Source organism: Drosophila takahashii, chromosome 2R, assembly GCF_030179915.1.
Source record: "Drosophila takahashii strain IR98-3 E-12201 chromosome 2R, DtakHiC1v2, whole genome shotgun sequence".
Lineage (NCBI taxonomy): Eukaryota > Metazoa > Arthropoda > Insecta > Diptera > Drosophilidae > Drosophila > Drosophila takahashii.
This window is the reverse complement of record NC_091679.1, coordinates 23,426,024-23,443,416: the sequence shown is the minus strand read 5'-3', so window position 1 is coordinate 23,443,416 and position 17,393 is coordinate 23,426,024. Positions and strand designations below refer to the sequence as shown.

The following is a 17,393-nucleotide window of genomic DNA, read 5'->3' as shown; positions in this document are numbered from 1 at the left end:
AAGATAAAGGGGACGTGTCTCGAGTTGGAAATCTCCTGCGCCTAAACATATTCATATCAAAGTTGAACATTTAACATTCAGTATTCATTACTTGTTATTCGTTAGGTTCTTTATTGGTGTTTCGATTGCTGGGAGGGCCTTACGGTGAGCTCTAGTAAGTATCTACAAAAGGTTCTGCAGGCTCTTCGCTGCACGTCTCGTACATCTGCTCTTCTGCGAGTCGACTTCTCCTCCGTGTTTGGTTTTGGTTTTGGTTTTAATTTATTAGTTGTGTATATTTAGTATATATAGTTATGTATAAATACAATTGAATTATAGTACGTATGTATGTGTGTGTATATATCGGGGGATCAAACTGCATACGCTGTAGCTCTAGTATTAATACATTAATAATACAATTTGTAATTGCAAAGATAACTAACAATATGTATACTTATTCATATATATTTTCCCCTCCATAATCAAGTACAATTTATCAATTTAATATTTAGAATAATCTTGTATATCCGTATATGCAGGTTCTCTAATCATTTCAAATTTCATTTTGTTCAGCATTGCTAACGATTTTTGGTTTCTTTTGGTATCTTATCTCGTTAACGAGTCCTCCATCCACCCTATCCGTCTCCTACCAATAGGTCAACTTCTATTTATAGCGAATTAACAAGGTTTTGTTCTGCCGATGCCAACTAATTAACTAATTTCCATGCACTTCATAAGAATGTTTTACACAATTATCTGGTTTTGGGGCTGCCGATTTATCTTTTAGCTAATTGGTTTCGAGGGATCGGGCGACTCGGCCACTCCCATAAAAGTATGCTACACAATGTTCAACAAAACTTGCGGCAAGTCAATCGATAAACGACAACGTCGAAAGTTATGCGCAAGTAAACAAATATTACTTATCAAGAAAACAAAATACGTTCTATAAAATCTATAAAAACTTCACAATTGTGTGTGTGTATCGTCTATATATAAGTATGTATGTATGTATATGCTATGGTGGCTGCCCGCTGTCCTAGACAGCAACGATGGCTGCCATCTACGAGGCAGTCGGCACAGGATTGAAGTAATGCAGCCCATTGGTCTGAAAAGGGATTAAAAATAGAATAAATAAATGTAAGAAGTAGTCCATGGTTTTACTCGACTTACCGCCATGTCGTACTCGGTAATGTAGGCGGGAATTTCCAGCTGATCCTTTGTAATGGCCGAGTACAGGTGCTCCACACCAGGCAGAGAATGCACTTTGGCCTTAATGGCTGGCGCCATGAACGTGGTGAACCACCAGGTCATCATCTTAGTCCAGAAAGTCGGGTGCACTATGTAGAAGGCCTTCAGGTTCTTCTTGTATCTATAAGAACAAAGATGCGACTTGGTGAAATATCCCTTTTGGGAGGTCTATAACTGAGAAACTCACTTGTAAGGCAACACACTGTAGACCTCACGCAGCCAGTGCAGCGATGGATAATTGTTTGTGGATGTCAGCGTGTGGAAGTACGAGATGACGTAGTCTCCTTTAACGATGGGATCCAGTAGCTTAATAAGATATAGCAAGGCCTGCCGAGCAAGAACAATTAGTATTTTTCAATAGGAAAAATCGCATTTAAATATTACCTTCTCAAGGTCAATGTTTTGGGCAGGGAACCACTTGCCGCAGAACACAATCACAGGCCGACCCAGGCGGTCCACGCCGCTCTGGTAAAGACAACCGATTCCAGAGACCTCCGTTAAGTCCTCGACTTGGGCGCGACGCAAAAGGCGTTCGTATCTGGAAGGGAAACAAGTCGTAGGTTAGTCCCAAATAGTTCATAGTGCTTATATATTACCTTGTTATTAAGAAAGCCAACTACAAGTATTTTTTAAAACTAAATAATAGTAATAGCTATCTGTTTGATAAAAATGTATTAAATAATATATTTACATTGTAAATTTTTCTGCTATAAGCTTTTGTAATAGAGACCTTTTTTTTTACAAATACACGTTCATACTACCCAAGTGCGCAGTAAATATTTGCAGTGTCTTGAAGTTCTCAGAATTTCTACACTTCCCGAGTATACAGTTCCACCTAAGATCGATTGCAAAATGGGCTACACGCATCGCATGTTCTATTTAAGATTCCTTTCATTTTGTTTACTCTCTGGCCTCTGACTTTTCAAGTACTACGCATATAACTATTGACTAGGCGATTATGTGTAGCCCACTTTGATTGGGTTGCTTGGGGGTGCGGGCAGTTCGATCGATTATTATGTGGCGTCACGCAATTCCAGGCCATATAAGCATATAATGACAGCTGACTCTGTGCCACTGTCTGTCACGACCAGAAGCTGCTGTAAAGTCGCCTTGGCCGACTGCTTGAAATTCATTTCGCAAAAAACAAAGGCGCTGAACATCATGTTTATCCGCCTGGCGAATTATAAATTTGAAAGGCGTGCTAAACCAATGTTTTAGCTGGCTTGCTTTTATTTACTTAGTGTGCTAAATTCGAGCAAATATTTGCTAGATAAAAGTACGAAATTAGACTGGGAATAGGTAACCCAATTAGATGAGGAAAACTGAATTCAAATGAACCGCGAATAAATGCGCATATTGCCCATGAGTCACTTTTAAATTGGACAGAGGGTCGATACATATCTACATATAGATGTAAAACTGTGCATAAATTGTGCTAAAGTGATTAACAACTTTCGACGCCACACGCCGAAATACAAACTTTCGAGCTGGCTAATTGAACACCTCAGTCTTCGCTAAACGCGGACTAATATGAGTCAATTTCTGGTGACTTAATACTGTGATTAAGCTGGGTGAATTGGGTTGCGAGATTTGATGTGATGTGTGCCTCCTCGTGCCGCATTAAACTCCGGTAGCAGCAACCGATAAGCCTTTTGTGACTGCAGAGAGAAATTCAGATAAAGATCCAGATAATGCCCAAATATGACGCATTGTGACGCAGTCTTAGCCAATCTCAATCTCAATCACAATCTCGAAATTAGTGTTTGCTTAGCAAAAGATACAGATGCGGATGCAGGTAGATTTCGTGGGTGGTGCCCCCTGAATGTGATTACCGTGCGAAATATACAATGAATATTAAAGCGCAATGCTAATCCATAGAATAAATCTCACACTTTAACAAGTCAGAGCCACAGAAAAGTAATAACATTATTATTAGATCACATTTCCTGGCATCATATACCCACATTGCATGTTATTGTTCACTGGCACGTACGGAAAAACAAGGCCGAAAGGTTTTATTTGGGCTCACTTTCAGTGGGTGAACGGGTGAAGGCTGGCTTGGTTAGTTCAATAATCAGTCAGGGGCAAACTGCAAGGCAAACTAAAGGATGCACAGCCCAAAAATAGAATTTGGAGCAGTTGTCGGAGGAGGAGTATAGTTGAAATATATATATGCAAACTTTTAAATTTAAAATGTTGAGGGATTTCAGTTTCTTAAAAGAACTTCAAGCTCATGGCCAAAAAAAATCTTAATCATGGAAAATGTGCTTCTTATAACTATTAAATAAAGGCAAAAGCAATTTCCAATTAGGATGGCATAAAAGGAATTAAAATAGAATTTAATATTTGATTAAATTTGCCTATTGATTTTTAAAAATAAACATTGGAACCTATTTTGGATCATAATTAGTTTTTGTAATAAAAAGTCCTAACCGACTTTTTTTAATTTCTTCCCCACACTTTATACGTATATCTGGGAGTTATCGGATCGAGTTGGAACACCAATACTGCACTCCTCTTCCGCCCCTCCGCTGACGTCATTAAACCCTTGTAGAGGAGCAATTGTTTACTGCCAGGCGGATGAGGGGCGGTGATAGCCTGTCCGACTCCGTGACTGACACATTTCAATACCGTACTCCCCACCGACTTCCGAGGTCCTTACCTTTCCTCCGGCGTCTCCATGAGCTCATCGGGGAGAACGTCGTTCATGTCGCCCGTGGTTTCTTGCATGGGACTGGAGCCCAAGTCAATCGACGTCATTCCTTCTAACATTGTCATAGTTTACACTGAGTTTCGGATGGGTTGTAGTTGTTACTGGTTTTGTTTGTGGGTGGCACTATTTTCTGTTCCCTTTGAGTTCGCCGTTCGCCTCTCGCGCACAATTACGGTTTATCGATTTTAAGTCAAAATAGAAATTTGGGTTGTTTTTTAAACAGCTAACTGTCCGATTTGATTTGCTCGCCGCTGTTTTCAACTCGATTTCGTATTCAATTGACGCAAAATGGTTTGTATTTTTCCTTTCGCTAAATACTTATAAATAGTTCAGGGTGTTTTTCTCTTCTGTTAAATAATAAGTATGTGCGGGCAGCTTGGTGGCCAGACTTTTGCGTTGTACGGAAGCCGCGCGTGGAAATGCGAAAATAGTTTTTCCTTTATGCTTTCAACTTTCAGTTGAATGCGATTTTATGGATTTATCACCGATTTATATAGAATTGGCGCCCGTCACGGGTTATATACTTCGATGCACGTCTGTTCGCCGCGAGTGGAGCTTTTCGAATGAGTACGCTGACGGCGAGTGTCTGCTCTTGAATCTTTTTCGCCGCCCCAGCAGCCGCGAAGGAGAGAGGAGGAGAGAGAGAGTGGCGCTGTAGCGACGTCGCCGCAAAAGAAAGCGCACGCTCACGCTCTTTCTTTTGTTCTCTCCCACGCGATGATGCTGCACGGAGAGAAATACTTATCTGACATGAAGATTGTACATTTATTATGGCACTTTTTACTTTTCTATTATTATTATTTTTCTTATATAAAAGTCATTAGACTTTTTTAATTTTCAAAGATATATACCGCCGAATGCAACATCAATATAAAATTCGATTATGGGTAATATTTCTTTTAGTGTACTTGATTTGTACTCGGGAGAGTGGGTACACTCTCTCACTTTTGGAGCGTGCGCCCTTTCGCCTCTTCAATGGCAATCAGTTACAACACCAATGCCAAGAATAAGAGCAAGAGCAGTTAGTGCCAAAGGCAGCAACAACAACAACAACCCAAGGACATCATGCTAGCGGCTTTATTTGCACTAATGTCAGTTGGGGCTAAAACAAAACTGTCCAAAAAATGAAATCAGTTCAAATGTTTGCGTTGTCAGTTGGCAGCTAAATGCGCAAAAAACGAACACACGAATTCTATTTTGGTTCTTCCACCCACCCACACATACAAATACATTTATAGGGAAGTACCTGGGTACGTATGCGTGCAATGTGCAACATTTCCATCAAAACGGAATGTTAAAACAATACGGTAAACATAAACAACATTACTGTTGACTCATAGATGTACGAATATTTGTACAATTAGGCACTAAGTAAAATGTTGATATCATTAATAAAGAAAAAAACATAATTCGAAAGCCAAATCGTAAACAAATTAATATTATTGTACCAGTAAACAGAGAAGATTTTCTTGTTTTTTGTTTTTCTTCCCATAAAAATCTTAAAACTTTTATAGCACTTAAAAATTGTAAAAATGTTGAAACTAACCGTATCCCAGAAAAAAAAATTGTACCTTCATCTGCATGTGTATGGATGACCTCAGATCGGAGTTAATTGAATGCGCAGAACAAGAAGCGCCTGCACAGTGGGGTACATTACCCCGCACGCACACACAAAAAAGCCAACGACAACAAAAAACTGGTCCAGGAAGCGGCGCCCACTTGTCACCACCCCACTGAATACACCTCCCCGTCTCCCTGAAATCGGTTGAATAAATTAAGTTGCCTGAGAGATGTTACATTTAAATGTCTACAAAATGTGTGCGAGGCATTTGTGCGGTTTCATTCAATGAACTGCAACGGTTCGATATTCTGATTATATTGCCACCGGCCGATCCGGTTACGAGCGGATCCACATTCCCACTGCGATCCGAGATGTCATTTTATTTATTTTAATTAGCGGAATTGGCAATATTTGGAGTATGAATATAAAAAACGCGAGGCACAATAGTAATGACATTTTAAATGTTTATGAGACATTTTTTAGTATTACTTTGGAGTATATTACGTTATCGTGGAGTTTAATTATTTCTATAGCTATTGAAGTTTAATTAAATCTTTATTTTGATAAAATGATCTGTTCTGATAGTTTTTTATACCCGTTACTCGTAGAGTAAAAGGGTATATTAGATTCGTGCAAAAGTATGTAACAGGTAGAAGGAAGCGTTTCCGACCCTATAAACTATATATATTCTTGATCGGGATCACTAGCCGAGTCGATCTAGCCATGTCCGTCTGTCCGTCTGTCTGTCCGTCTGTCTGTCTGTCTGTCTGTCTGTATGAACGCTGAGATCTCGGAAACTATAAAAGCTAGAAGATTGACATTTTGCATGCAGATTCTAGGAGTTCCTACGCAGCGCAAGTTTGTTTCGAAAGGGTGCCACGCCCCCTCTAACGCCCACAATCGCTAATATACGATTTTAAAAATTTCAATATTTTGGAAAAGTAAAAATGCAGTTTTATTGTGTTTATTAATTCCTATCGAAATGTAGAAGAAATTTTTTAAATCGGACCATTCGTTAAAAAGTTACGGCGGATCAAAGTTTTTCTCCATCTCTTTCGCACACCCTTTAGCTGAGTAACGGGTATCTGATAGTCGGGGCACCCGACTATAGCGTTCTCTCTTGTTTTAACTTGCTTTCGTCACAGACATTGTCTTTGCCTATACAAGCATTCTTAAATATTCATAAAGCTTAAATAGGCTTGATAAATATTTGTTATATGCGATAAGCATTGAGCTTAGAAATATGTCATGTAATTATTTAGATTTTTATTAGTTAAATATGGAAACCAAAACAAATAAATATAGTAATAAGTTTATACCTGAGAATATACCATTGTAACAATAGTCTTCTTCGCCTTTTTGGCAAATGTCAGCCTGACAAATGTTTTAAAAGCCCCCTGCTGACCGTTAAAAGTAATGAACTCTTTTTTTAGACTTGCCCCTTAAAGCGACGAACCAAGCTATAAATATTTCTTTGCTGGGGCTTGAAGATTTCACGCAAACTATGACGCCACAATGTTTAATATTCCTACGTCACAGGTGGCGTCACAAGAAAAAGCCCACAAAACACTTGGACAGTCCAATTAGCATTGTGCAGGACGATGGGCAAGCACTTTTCCAACACCACTCCACTTTACTCCGCTTCAATTCAATTTGAGACTGAGCCTGAGCTCCCGGATTGCGTGTCAGGGGTCTCTAAAATTTCGACAAGCGCCGGAATTTACATAGAGCGAATGGAAGAGGAAAGGCATTTGCTAGACGGTTAAGATATTTCCGGCATGCTCTTGTAATAAATATGCTGGTCGAAACGAAAGGCTCGCTTACGAGGTGTTTATGGGCAGAGGTGGAGGAGGGGCATCTGTGGGCCAAGTAGTACTGCGTGTCTTTCTGGCTTTATTAGCTGCAGATGTTCCCACACTCAAGAAATTTAACTGACGCAGTGTGTAATCTAATATTGCAGATGATCAAAGGGCTAAACTAGTTGTTAGTTAGACAAACAAGTGATGCCAGATTACGAGAATAATTTCAATTAATAAGCATTAATAGCTATGTAGGTAATGTTTACTCTTGTCGTCAAATTGCTACGCATCTATCTATATTATCCTAATGTATTTTTCTTAATAGCTCTTAAAATTTGTTTAGCAAATACCATTTGTATACATTTTTTAAAAATTAATATGATTCACTCATTAAACGAATCGCTCTTAGTTTTGTTTGCTTAAGGGCGTGCTTACATTTTCGATTATATGTTAATTGGAATATTTCAAGCTAGAATTTTCGATGCTAATACTTTAAAGCCATACTGACAAGCTATCGAACTTAAATAGTTTCTGTACTCTTGTTTGCTGAGTAAATAGTTATTAAAAATTAAATATTTGCTGTGATAAACTGTCTGGCTTTCTTATGATGTTTTTATATCATAAAATACATCTTGTATTATTGATACATATATTAATACAAAAGGTTATTGCTAAAACGTACCTTTCCTGGTGCTCAATACCCTCGACGCCCTCGGATATGACATTCTCATAAACTCCGGTTCGCGGACGATCGCTGAGCAGGTGCTGCCGGTCCAAATCGCGCTGTTTGAGGGGTCAAAGAATTGCATAAATTAGCAAACTAAGATGCATTAAAGGTGCTTAAAAGTAACTCACCTGAAGCTGAGCCTGCAATCCGCTGCTGTACGAATTGAGGCTGAGACCGTTCATATCCCGAGCTCCGTACTCAAGATCCGAGCTATTGCCCTCCATGTCGTGTGGACTAACGTCTGAATCGTCGTCAGCTGAGGAAGAAAAATTGGGTATATATGGTTTAGTAGGTAACAAAATTGTAATTTAATAAAATACCAAATTGGAATAATATATTATTAGAAATCACCGAGATGCTTAAATAACGGTACATTGTTCTACATAATGAAAGACATGGGATTACGCTCATTTTTTGGGGCGTTTGGGATAATGGTCTTTACACGAGAACTCGAACGAGTTGTTAATCATTCTGCGCTGGATTTCGATTATCGGCGCAGAGCTAACACTTTCTGTAATCTTGTCCGAACTTCAGCGCTGCGGAATGTGAGTTGAACTGAACGCCAGCTCTTGGCAAGTGAGACGATAAAGCGAGCGGATAAACGCTCGAGCGTTGAGCAAAAACTGGATACTGCCCACGCCCCTCCCCCGAGCCGCCCTCCGCCTTCACTCTCTTTAAGCTCTCGCTGTGCACTGCTCTCGGGAGATAACTGATAAGGCTGATAACTCGACTGCGGTGACATGATTTAGGCCCGAAATGGAACTTGGCCAAGCCAAACACATCATGAGTGACACTCCTCGTGATAAGCGCTTGAAAAAGTAAATTAACTACCCAACTTTTGTTGGTAAACTAACGTAATACAAATGCGAAAATGTTTTCAGCTTTCGCTTTAAGATGTAACTGAAGACCTTTTGTATTTAAAGATTGGATTAACTAATCAAATTTTAAGTAAGTTACCCAAGATTTATTAAGTAAGTAGTAGTGTAGTAACTGTTCCGATAAAAAATAATTTAATTTCCGTATAAACTTTATACTAAAAGATTCGAATAAAATTTAACAACATTTTTTAACAAAACTTTTTAAAATTGTTCTGACCCTTTTACCTTTCTTAGGGAAACGAATTAGTCGATAACATGCTACGTTACACATTAAGTATTAGTACACTGTTCGTAAAAAAAGGGCAAATATTTAGAAAATAATTGTTTATGATTTGTAATAGCTTTGAAAGCAAAGTCTATATAAAATACTGTAACACCCAATCCGATTTAGCGGCTTCTGATATTTTAAATGAAATTAACTCACATTTCTCTAGAATATTTGAATGTTTCTAAAAATAAATATAATATCTGGAAACCGTACCCATCAATCTTAGCAACTCAAGTTATTTGTCGACCAGTGCTATCTACTGTAGAATTGAAACTCTACACACTTTTTTTATAGATATTTCCCGAAAGTATGCAACGAAATCAGTCCCGATTTCAAAGCAGTCAGCCTTCTGTCAGCTGAGACTAACTAACTGCGACATCGGGGAGTAAGGTCTTCAAAGCTACTTATTTAGATTTTCACTTTAAAATCGATATATGACAGATATTTAAGGTAAAAGCTCTTGCAACCACTTACAAATATAAACGTTAGATTGTATTATTGTTCTGGTTTAGCACGAGAACTTGGTCTGTCCCAAATAAACCGAAAAATTGCGACTTTCGTCTGACCAATCGTATGCAACTACTGCCAAATGACCCGCACTCGACCGACTTTGCAGCGTAACTGAAGCCATAGAAGTCGGACAGTCAGTCAACATAGCAGACCAGCGAATTTCCCGCACATATATTTCACTTCTGTTTCGTACGTTATTCACTTGTTTTTTTGTTGTACCTACTTATCTTATCGACAGGCAACAAAGGAATTGTATATAGTTCATATAGAATCATTGCCATGATAGGCGTCTTTATCATCGACAGCCGATTGATAAGCTGCGAAAGCCGTGACGAAAGCCACAATCGCAAAATAACAATCAGAAATGTGTACAGAAAAAAACAAATATCATATTGAATTTGAATATCTACCATAGATCCTTTAAGTTGCTTGTTATAGCTTGAAATCTTTGCGTAACATACTGTTTGCAAATTTAATAGCCTTTGATATTTAGGCAAGAAATTGATTTCATAGGAAGAAAGATGGGTTTACGATTTTTGCTTGAATTTTATCAAAGTATCCCGCTCGAAAGTCAATTATTCGTCATATTTTCAGCCCGTTTACTCACCCAGACGATGACGCATGTGGACACTGTGCTGGGGATTGCGGATAATGCGTATCTGGCGGTCGGGATCCGGATGTTGGGGCTCTCCGAACTCCCCGCCAATGTCCTTGGGCAGCTGCCACAGGGCACTGCGCTCCTCCAGCTGATCCCTCGGGAAGTACAGTGGGGCCAAGACCTCATAGGTGCCGCGCTCGCTGGTGCCCACGCACAATATCACAACCTGCAGGGTGCACTTGTCCAGATAGCGACGGATGGTACCTGTTCAAAAAGATAGTTATGATCAGTTTAGGGGTCTGAGTCATGAAGGTATTTATGAAGTACTAACGCAGGGCAATATGGGCTGCTAAATCCGCTGGAAAGCTCTTCTGGTGGGCACTGATGTTGCACAGGGCGATGGTGTGCAGGTTCAGTTCCTTCGCCTTGCACAGGACATTTCTGTGGGGAAATGGAGGGGATGGCATTACAATTTTAATTCGAATTAAAAAATAACGTAATTTCAAGCTGTTCGTACCCCAACTCATATATAAACTAATTGCCTAAAAACAGGTTTCTACTAAGTTAAGTTAAAAGTTTTTTTATATTTATAAATCTTATTAAAATCTTTCGCTGAACTTTAGGTAATTTTGAGTGCAATGTTAATGGATATTATATTTGTTTTCGGGTAAGGAACATTAGTTTTTGACTTTAACGTATTGAAAACCTGACTCACTAAACTATCTAAAGCGAATGTTCCAAGTCCGAACAAAAAAGATTTAGCGTGCATGTATTTAATCAACTGGGAACGGCTTTATGGTCAGAGAGTTTTACAAAAACATGTCTCGAACAGTTGTCAGACACTCTTATGAATCATTTCCTTTATTCAATTAAGTTTTATTCCGGGGTGCTGCAGAATTCAAATTAAAACGTGTTGAATCTAGCTTTGAAGAGATTTCTATAGCAGCACAAAATAAATACCTATAATTTGGTTTTCCTTCGACATTTTGCCAAGTAATATATTATCAAAATAACACATGCTCGTATTTCTGACTCACCTGTAGCAGCAGTGCAGTGTGTTCTCGGCGGCCGTCTTGAACTTTTCCCTGTAGGCAGGTGCCACCGTATGGAGAACATACTTGGCGGGCAGATTGTATCCACGCGTGATGCGCACATCCCCAGTGCGGCATTCTGAGGCAGAGAGATTTGAGTTATTATGCGGGTTGAATAAAAATTACATTTAAGCCAGATACCAACCTTTAACAGTAGTGCTAAGCTCCTCTCGCAGCTGGTTGCCAGCCGTGGCGAAGATGCGCTCCGATATGCTATTGCTTTCAGTCAGAGTCTCATCGCTGGTGTTTGTGATGGCGTCCACATCCAGAGTGGTCATATCACCATCCCTAAGGCATCAAGAAAGTATAAATTAAAGAAATATATTTTAAAGAAACTAAAAATATCTTTTCTTCAAGAATGTTTCTAAAAATGTAGCTATAATAGTGAAAACTAAAGACATTTTTATTTTGTTTTCGACTCTTCAAAAATATAACATCTTTATAATAATTCCAGTTTGAACATTTTTAATAAACCACACTTTAAAATTTGATCAACTTTCTGTTCCTACAATTCTACAACAATCTGATAAATATTTTCAGAATTTGGTCACATAAGTTTAAACCATCGAAAGACAGTTATTGATATTTTACTAATTTGATATATGGGCCATATAATGGGATCATAATTTGTACTTCAACTAAAGGATTCATCAGAGATCTCCCGGCGGTTTAGGCTTGGCTTCGATTCTTACCAGATTACAAAGCGATTGTTGACATCTTTGCACAGGGGGAACGGACTGCGGTTGTGTCGGGGTCCCCCCAGATTGGAATAATCCGTGATCGGCAGCCGTGTGTCTGTTTTCTGTGATCCACCCCAGGTGGCCAAATTGTCCAATTTGATGAGCTAGAAGACCGGGAATAATGAGAAACACTTCTCAACGACATTACTTTTAAGTACTCACAGATGAGCTAGAGCTGGATTCGAATGCTTTGAAGTCCACATTTGAGTTCGTGTCGAGACGCATTGCTCTGTGGGAATAAAACAAAGGCGAATTAGGTAAGTAGCATGCACATCACTCGATTCGACAATCAATCAGTCTTGGTAGCTGGCTAAATTTAGTTATCCCCCAACATAACCTGTTCTCCGTCGTTCCCATTTCGGTGGGTAAATTTGTTTACAATCGACTCTTTGTCCGGCTTTAGCCAGTTTCAGCCCGAACAATCTCGTGTGCGTGGGTATGGTGTTTATAAAGTTATCTGCCAGTGCCCAGAACTCCGCGGATGAATCACGACTGATGGCAAAGCGACACCTCGCACTCTCCAAAAACCATTTAGTTCAGTCTGAATGCCAAGGCACTGAATGAAATCTATAAATATTTGCATTCTAATTGTCATCGTCAGTTGTCATCACGTAGACGGAAGATCTTAATTCGCGGGTAAACACAAAAAAGTGGAGGGGAAAAGCTGAAAAAGTATTATTCTATTCTGTTCGGAGTGAGATAAAACTGCAGTGGTGCCATAGAGCCTAAGGGTGAGAAAATTCCAACAATATAATATAATTCTACAATTCTTTTTCAGAGGTAAAGCGGTATGTTAAATTCCAATTTGTTAGAAAGGTTTTACATTTTTTATGGGTAATCGGGTAATATTCTTTAGATAGCTAGTGGGAATAAGCCTTTCAATATAATCCGATAGATCAAAATAGTTAAGTGAAAAGGAACGGAAAAAGCGATTTAATCCATTAGTGGGAAAGTCATGCAATATGACTGGCATCTGATGATATTTTAATTAAAGCGTCTGCGGCTTTTGAGGGATATTTTACGATAGCGAATTTCAGGTAGGTGTTTCTCTGGCTACAGAGTGTCGTAAGTTAAGGGCTGCTGCAGTGAAACCACACACCCCTCATCCCTGCCTCCCCCTGCGCTCCACACCTGCTGGATGTGCGTCACGAGCCGAGTGAAAGGTGAAAACAACAGCAACTAAAAACGCTGGCAAGTGCAAACTGCAGCTGCGCTCTTAATTGGCATATCAAACGCTCCAGGGGGCGGGTCCCACGCCCACCAGTTGAGCCCGTCGCTCGACGCCCTTTGCCCTTTCCATTCCACCTCTTTTCCTTCCAGGTGAACAGAACAGAAATGAACAGAACGAAACCGAAAACGCAGGCCAAGGTGGGCGCTCTGACCCAAATTGGCTCTTTGGGAATCGAGCGGCTATATATAGTGCCGCACAGATCAGGGCTATTGTCATGGATGTGTGTCGAGTGGTGCTGGTGCTATCACACAATGCAAAACTTTCCACAGCCACATTATCCGCGCACCAGCACTTGAATAAACAGCTTGGATTTGAAGGGAAAATACGTTATCTGTGTTGAATGAAGGCTAGTACGGAAATAAAAGCTGATCTCAACGTTCCACGGAAAGGGACAATCGTTAGACGACTTTTGTCACCTCTCAGTTCAAATCAAATTTATTGTGTTACTTCGAAATGTTTCGATAAAATTACATCTTTATTTTAATAGCGATTAAATAAATGTTATAAATCAACAAATCTTAAAACAATTATTGACATATTTAATTTACATAAGTAAATGAGAAAAGTTTTGTAGTTTTAATGCAATAAGAGACTATTGAAAATATTAACTTTTTGTCTATTTTATGCCCTATAACAACCAATTTGATTTTGTGATAATGACTATTTCTTAAAACAAATAAATTCAGGTTGTTTAATAATAAGAAACTATCTCACAAAGATCAAAAAAATATGTTCATATCAGAATGATATTTTAAGATGATGATCTACATTTTTACTATTTCTTCGACTCTCTTCCAAAAAAAGGTGTGTTGTCATTTACACTGATTCTTCTTTCTTTTCTCCATAAAGATTGTGAAGAACTTGGCCAATCTTAATTGGCATCTTAAACCCACACAACCACTGAAGACAAACTCTCAAACTAGATAAGAATGTTATAAACAAAAAAGAGATATTGCCGTAGCTTCCATTGTGCTAATGAGTTCCATTCAAGGTATTCCGTATATGGAGCCACCATAGCGTCATTTCAATTGCCAGATCAGCTAGCAAATAGCAATTAGCCACACATTCAAATGTTTTTAATGGGCACCAGAAGATGAGGGAGGGAAGGAGATGGCAGATTGAGCTTTACGTGATCGTTTGTTGATCGTGGGTCTTACATAAGATTTCTTTCCCTTTTTTGTTCACGGTGTACACCCTGTATACAAGTTCGACTGGTTTAACCAGCAATCAGAATTGACAAATATTTTACAGCTTGTTTACCTATGGTTGTTCCTGTTGTTTTCACTGTAAGGTATAGTGGCTAACAGAAACGCAAATGACGTCTCGACTGAGTTGGCCTTTTGATTAGCTTCACCGGCCAACCACCCACTTCCCTTCTCGTTTATCCACAGAGCAAATAAACAAAGTGCTACTGTCGTTGACATACAGTGATAAAAAAAATAGCACCGAAATTTGTCATCAACTCGGTATTTTCATTTCGTTGGCACTGTTCATAAAAAACTATTTTAAAATTCTAAAACATTTTGTCTTCCAGTATAATGAAGAGATAAAAAAGTTTTTAGCTATTCAAAGAATTCTGTATTTTTAAAAACCGTTTAAAAAAGTCTTTAAAAAATATTTAGGTGGAACCAAAAATATTTAAATAAATAATTTATTTATTGACAAATATTTTTGGAATTATTTTTGATTCATAAGAACATTTGAAGGGATGCTGTTGTTATTTACGCCCATTGAAAGCTTTTATATAAATTTGAAATTCTTTATTCAATTATACTTAATATTGAATGAAGGAACTTAACACGATTAACATGATAGGTAGGTACTACCTACTAGGTACGTAGTACTACATAAACACATACATATGCTAGAGTAGACCTAGTTTTATTTCCTTTCAAACAAACCAATGACTACCCAAACTGCCCTGTTTTGAAATATTTTTCCTGTCTGCTGCCAAGAGATTCGGTTTAAGCTGCAGCATGTGGTTGCAAGTGTGGCAGACAAGTGGCAGGCTGGGTTCTGGCCGATAACTGGCTTTGCAGTTATTCCTCGGATTGCATTCAACTTGAGCAATCACTGCTAGACCACCGCACCACTCACAACCCACCGCCCACCACCCACTGGCTAAAGTCCAATGGGCGCACATGTGATTCCCAGCTTTTCCTTCGCCTCGCCTTGATTTGTCTTGCCAGTTGGCGTGCCCGAGTCAATTACATTATTTCAACTGTGCTGCATGACATGATTTCCACCTCTCCTCCTGATTTCCCTCCCGCAGGAAAAAGGAGGCGGGGGAGGCGACTGGGAAATTGTGAAAAGTTGCAGGAGGCAAACAACTTAAATGGAAATATCGCAGGGGCAAGGGTCATGCATATATTGGTTCAATGATACGAAAATCTGTGAAGGTTACTGAGGTATAATTTGTTTAAAGGAGGTTGCTGAAATTGGTGAGTTGGTACAAATTGTATTTCAAACAGTTGACATTACTATCCGAATGCAATATGATTAACTGCCATTACAGGAAACCCAGTAAAAGGTTAAATGTGACTGTATTGATTGGATTAAGGAAACTATTTAGATATATTTAACTATGCAAGTTTTATCCCCTTTTGGGGAGTTAAACTTAATTACAGATCATAAACTAAAAAAAATTAAAAGCAATTCCTTGGATGTTATTATTAAGTAATAAATTAAAATTTTACTTAGGGTATTTTCCATTCGTTGATAGAAAGCATAGCCATATATTTGGGATTTGTTGGGCTCTCGGCGCAACTGACTCCCTTCGCCACCCGTTCTCATTTGGGCCAGAAAATGCTGGCAGCAAGTTTGTTTACGCTACACGCTCAATCCGCCAAACTGTTGCATAATAAATGCGAAATTGTCGCCCACATGCCAAGGCCTCTGCCGAGCTGGGCAGGTTCCAAAAAAAAAACTAATATAAGGAAAACAAAAAAATATACACAAAATACTTGGCTTTTGTTGGCGTCGTGGGGCATGTAAAACTACAGGAGCTCCAGTAGCATTGGAAGTAGCATTGGCATTACATTGCCGGAGTGCCAACGAATCCAACTGGGTTGCGCTTGGCACGGACCGAAACCAAAACCGAACATTCCATTCCATGCATTAAGTATACGCCGTGTGTGCCCGCTGTATGGGCAGGTTGTTGGCATTGTCCTTTGCCTTCTGATCCCTGGCCCTCGAGAAAAACAAGCCGAAAAATCCCCCGAAAACAGTGCCAGCCGGGAAGCGGTCCGCGATTTGTGTATCTTCAAGTCAGCTTCGGCCAAATATTTGCTGTTTATATTTATATTTATATTTACTTCGGATGCGTCATAGGCGAGGCCTAACCTCGAGTCTGTCGCCGCATAGCGTTCCAATCATTGGCTATTAGCCGCCCGATTCCGAATCCGATTCTCGGCTTGGTTCGCCCCTGACGTCAGCGAGATTAATTTCCCGCAGGCCCATTGTTAACGGCAAATTGCAGCAATTTTCCAGGCATTATCTGCGACTAAATTGTGTCGAATTGTCGCACAGGCCCCAAAATACTAATTATAATCTGCAGTAGTCAGCTCGTTGTTCTTCTCCTCTAATCCAAAGTGAATGCATTTATATAATGGCGTTTGCTGGGGCATTAAATGAATGGTCAAATACCCTGACAATGGCCGCCATTCAGTTGTCGTGCCTGGCCAGCTCCGATGACCCCAATAAGCTGGCCGACTGGCCGAACAATAACTCCAATATTATGCGGACTGGCTGGGGGGAAATTACATTTCTATTAGGGAAATTCCACAAACAAGTGTATGTTTATGTGTACACATATTGTAGGGCGGCAAATGCTAAAACGCTTATTAATAATTGTCAGTTGGTGCTGGAATGGGCGTGCACAGTGGGTCAGAATATATCCGGCAATGGAAAGAAATTCTAAGGAATAAACCAACATTCTTATCATCATTTCTAGTTGCAGAATTGAAAGAAATTGTTTCTGATCCAACTGCCATATTCTGATTTAAACTATTTTAAACATTTTTGGAATGTTTCTCGAAGTAAAAGAAAACA

General features: G+C 39.3%; 1 protein-coding gene across 6 annotated transcripts in view; it reads right to left on the bottom strand.

Annotated features, from left to right (window-relative positions):
• Positions 1–87: 87 nt before the first annotated feature.
• Positions 88–17,393, bottom strand: part of Gdap2 (ganglioside induced differentiation associated protein 2) — a 35,786-nt gene continuing 18,480 nt past the window's right edge. For 3 of the 6 annotated variants that reach the window (XM_017157007.3, XM_017157008.3, XM_070212873.1), the window contains exons 2-13: positions 12,275–12,341; positions 12,065–12,216; positions 11,518–11,660; positions 11,319–11,451; positions 10,613–10,722; positions 10,291–10,545; positions 8,156–8,283; positions 7,983–8,083; positions 1,612–1,765; positions 1,415–1,554; positions 1,150–1,348; positions 88–1,084 (exon numbers count right to left, since the gene is read on the bottom strand). In XM_017157007.3, coding sequence (XP_017012496.3) covers positions 1,040–1,084; positions 1,150–1,348; positions 1,415–1,554; positions 1,612–1,765; positions 7,983–8,083; positions 8,156–8,283; positions 10,291–10,545; positions 10,613–10,722; positions 11,319–11,451; positions 11,518–11,660; positions 12,065–12,216; positions 12,275–12,337 — 1,623 coding nt within the window. In that variant the 5' untranslated portion in view covers positions 12,338–12,341 and the 3' untranslated portion in view covers positions 88–1,039. Of the gene's footprint in view, positions 1,085–1,149; positions 1,349–1,414; positions 1,555–1,611; positions 1,766–3,889; positions 4,501–7,982; positions 8,084–8,155; positions 8,284–8,469; positions 8,513–9,647; positions 9,795–10,290; positions 10,546–10,612; positions 10,723–11,318; positions 11,452–11,517; positions 11,661–12,064; positions 12,217–12,274; positions 12,342–17,393 lie in introns of those variants that run through there. The other 3 variants (XM_017157010.3, XM_017157009.3, XM_017157011.3) reach the window with 3 other exon arrangements.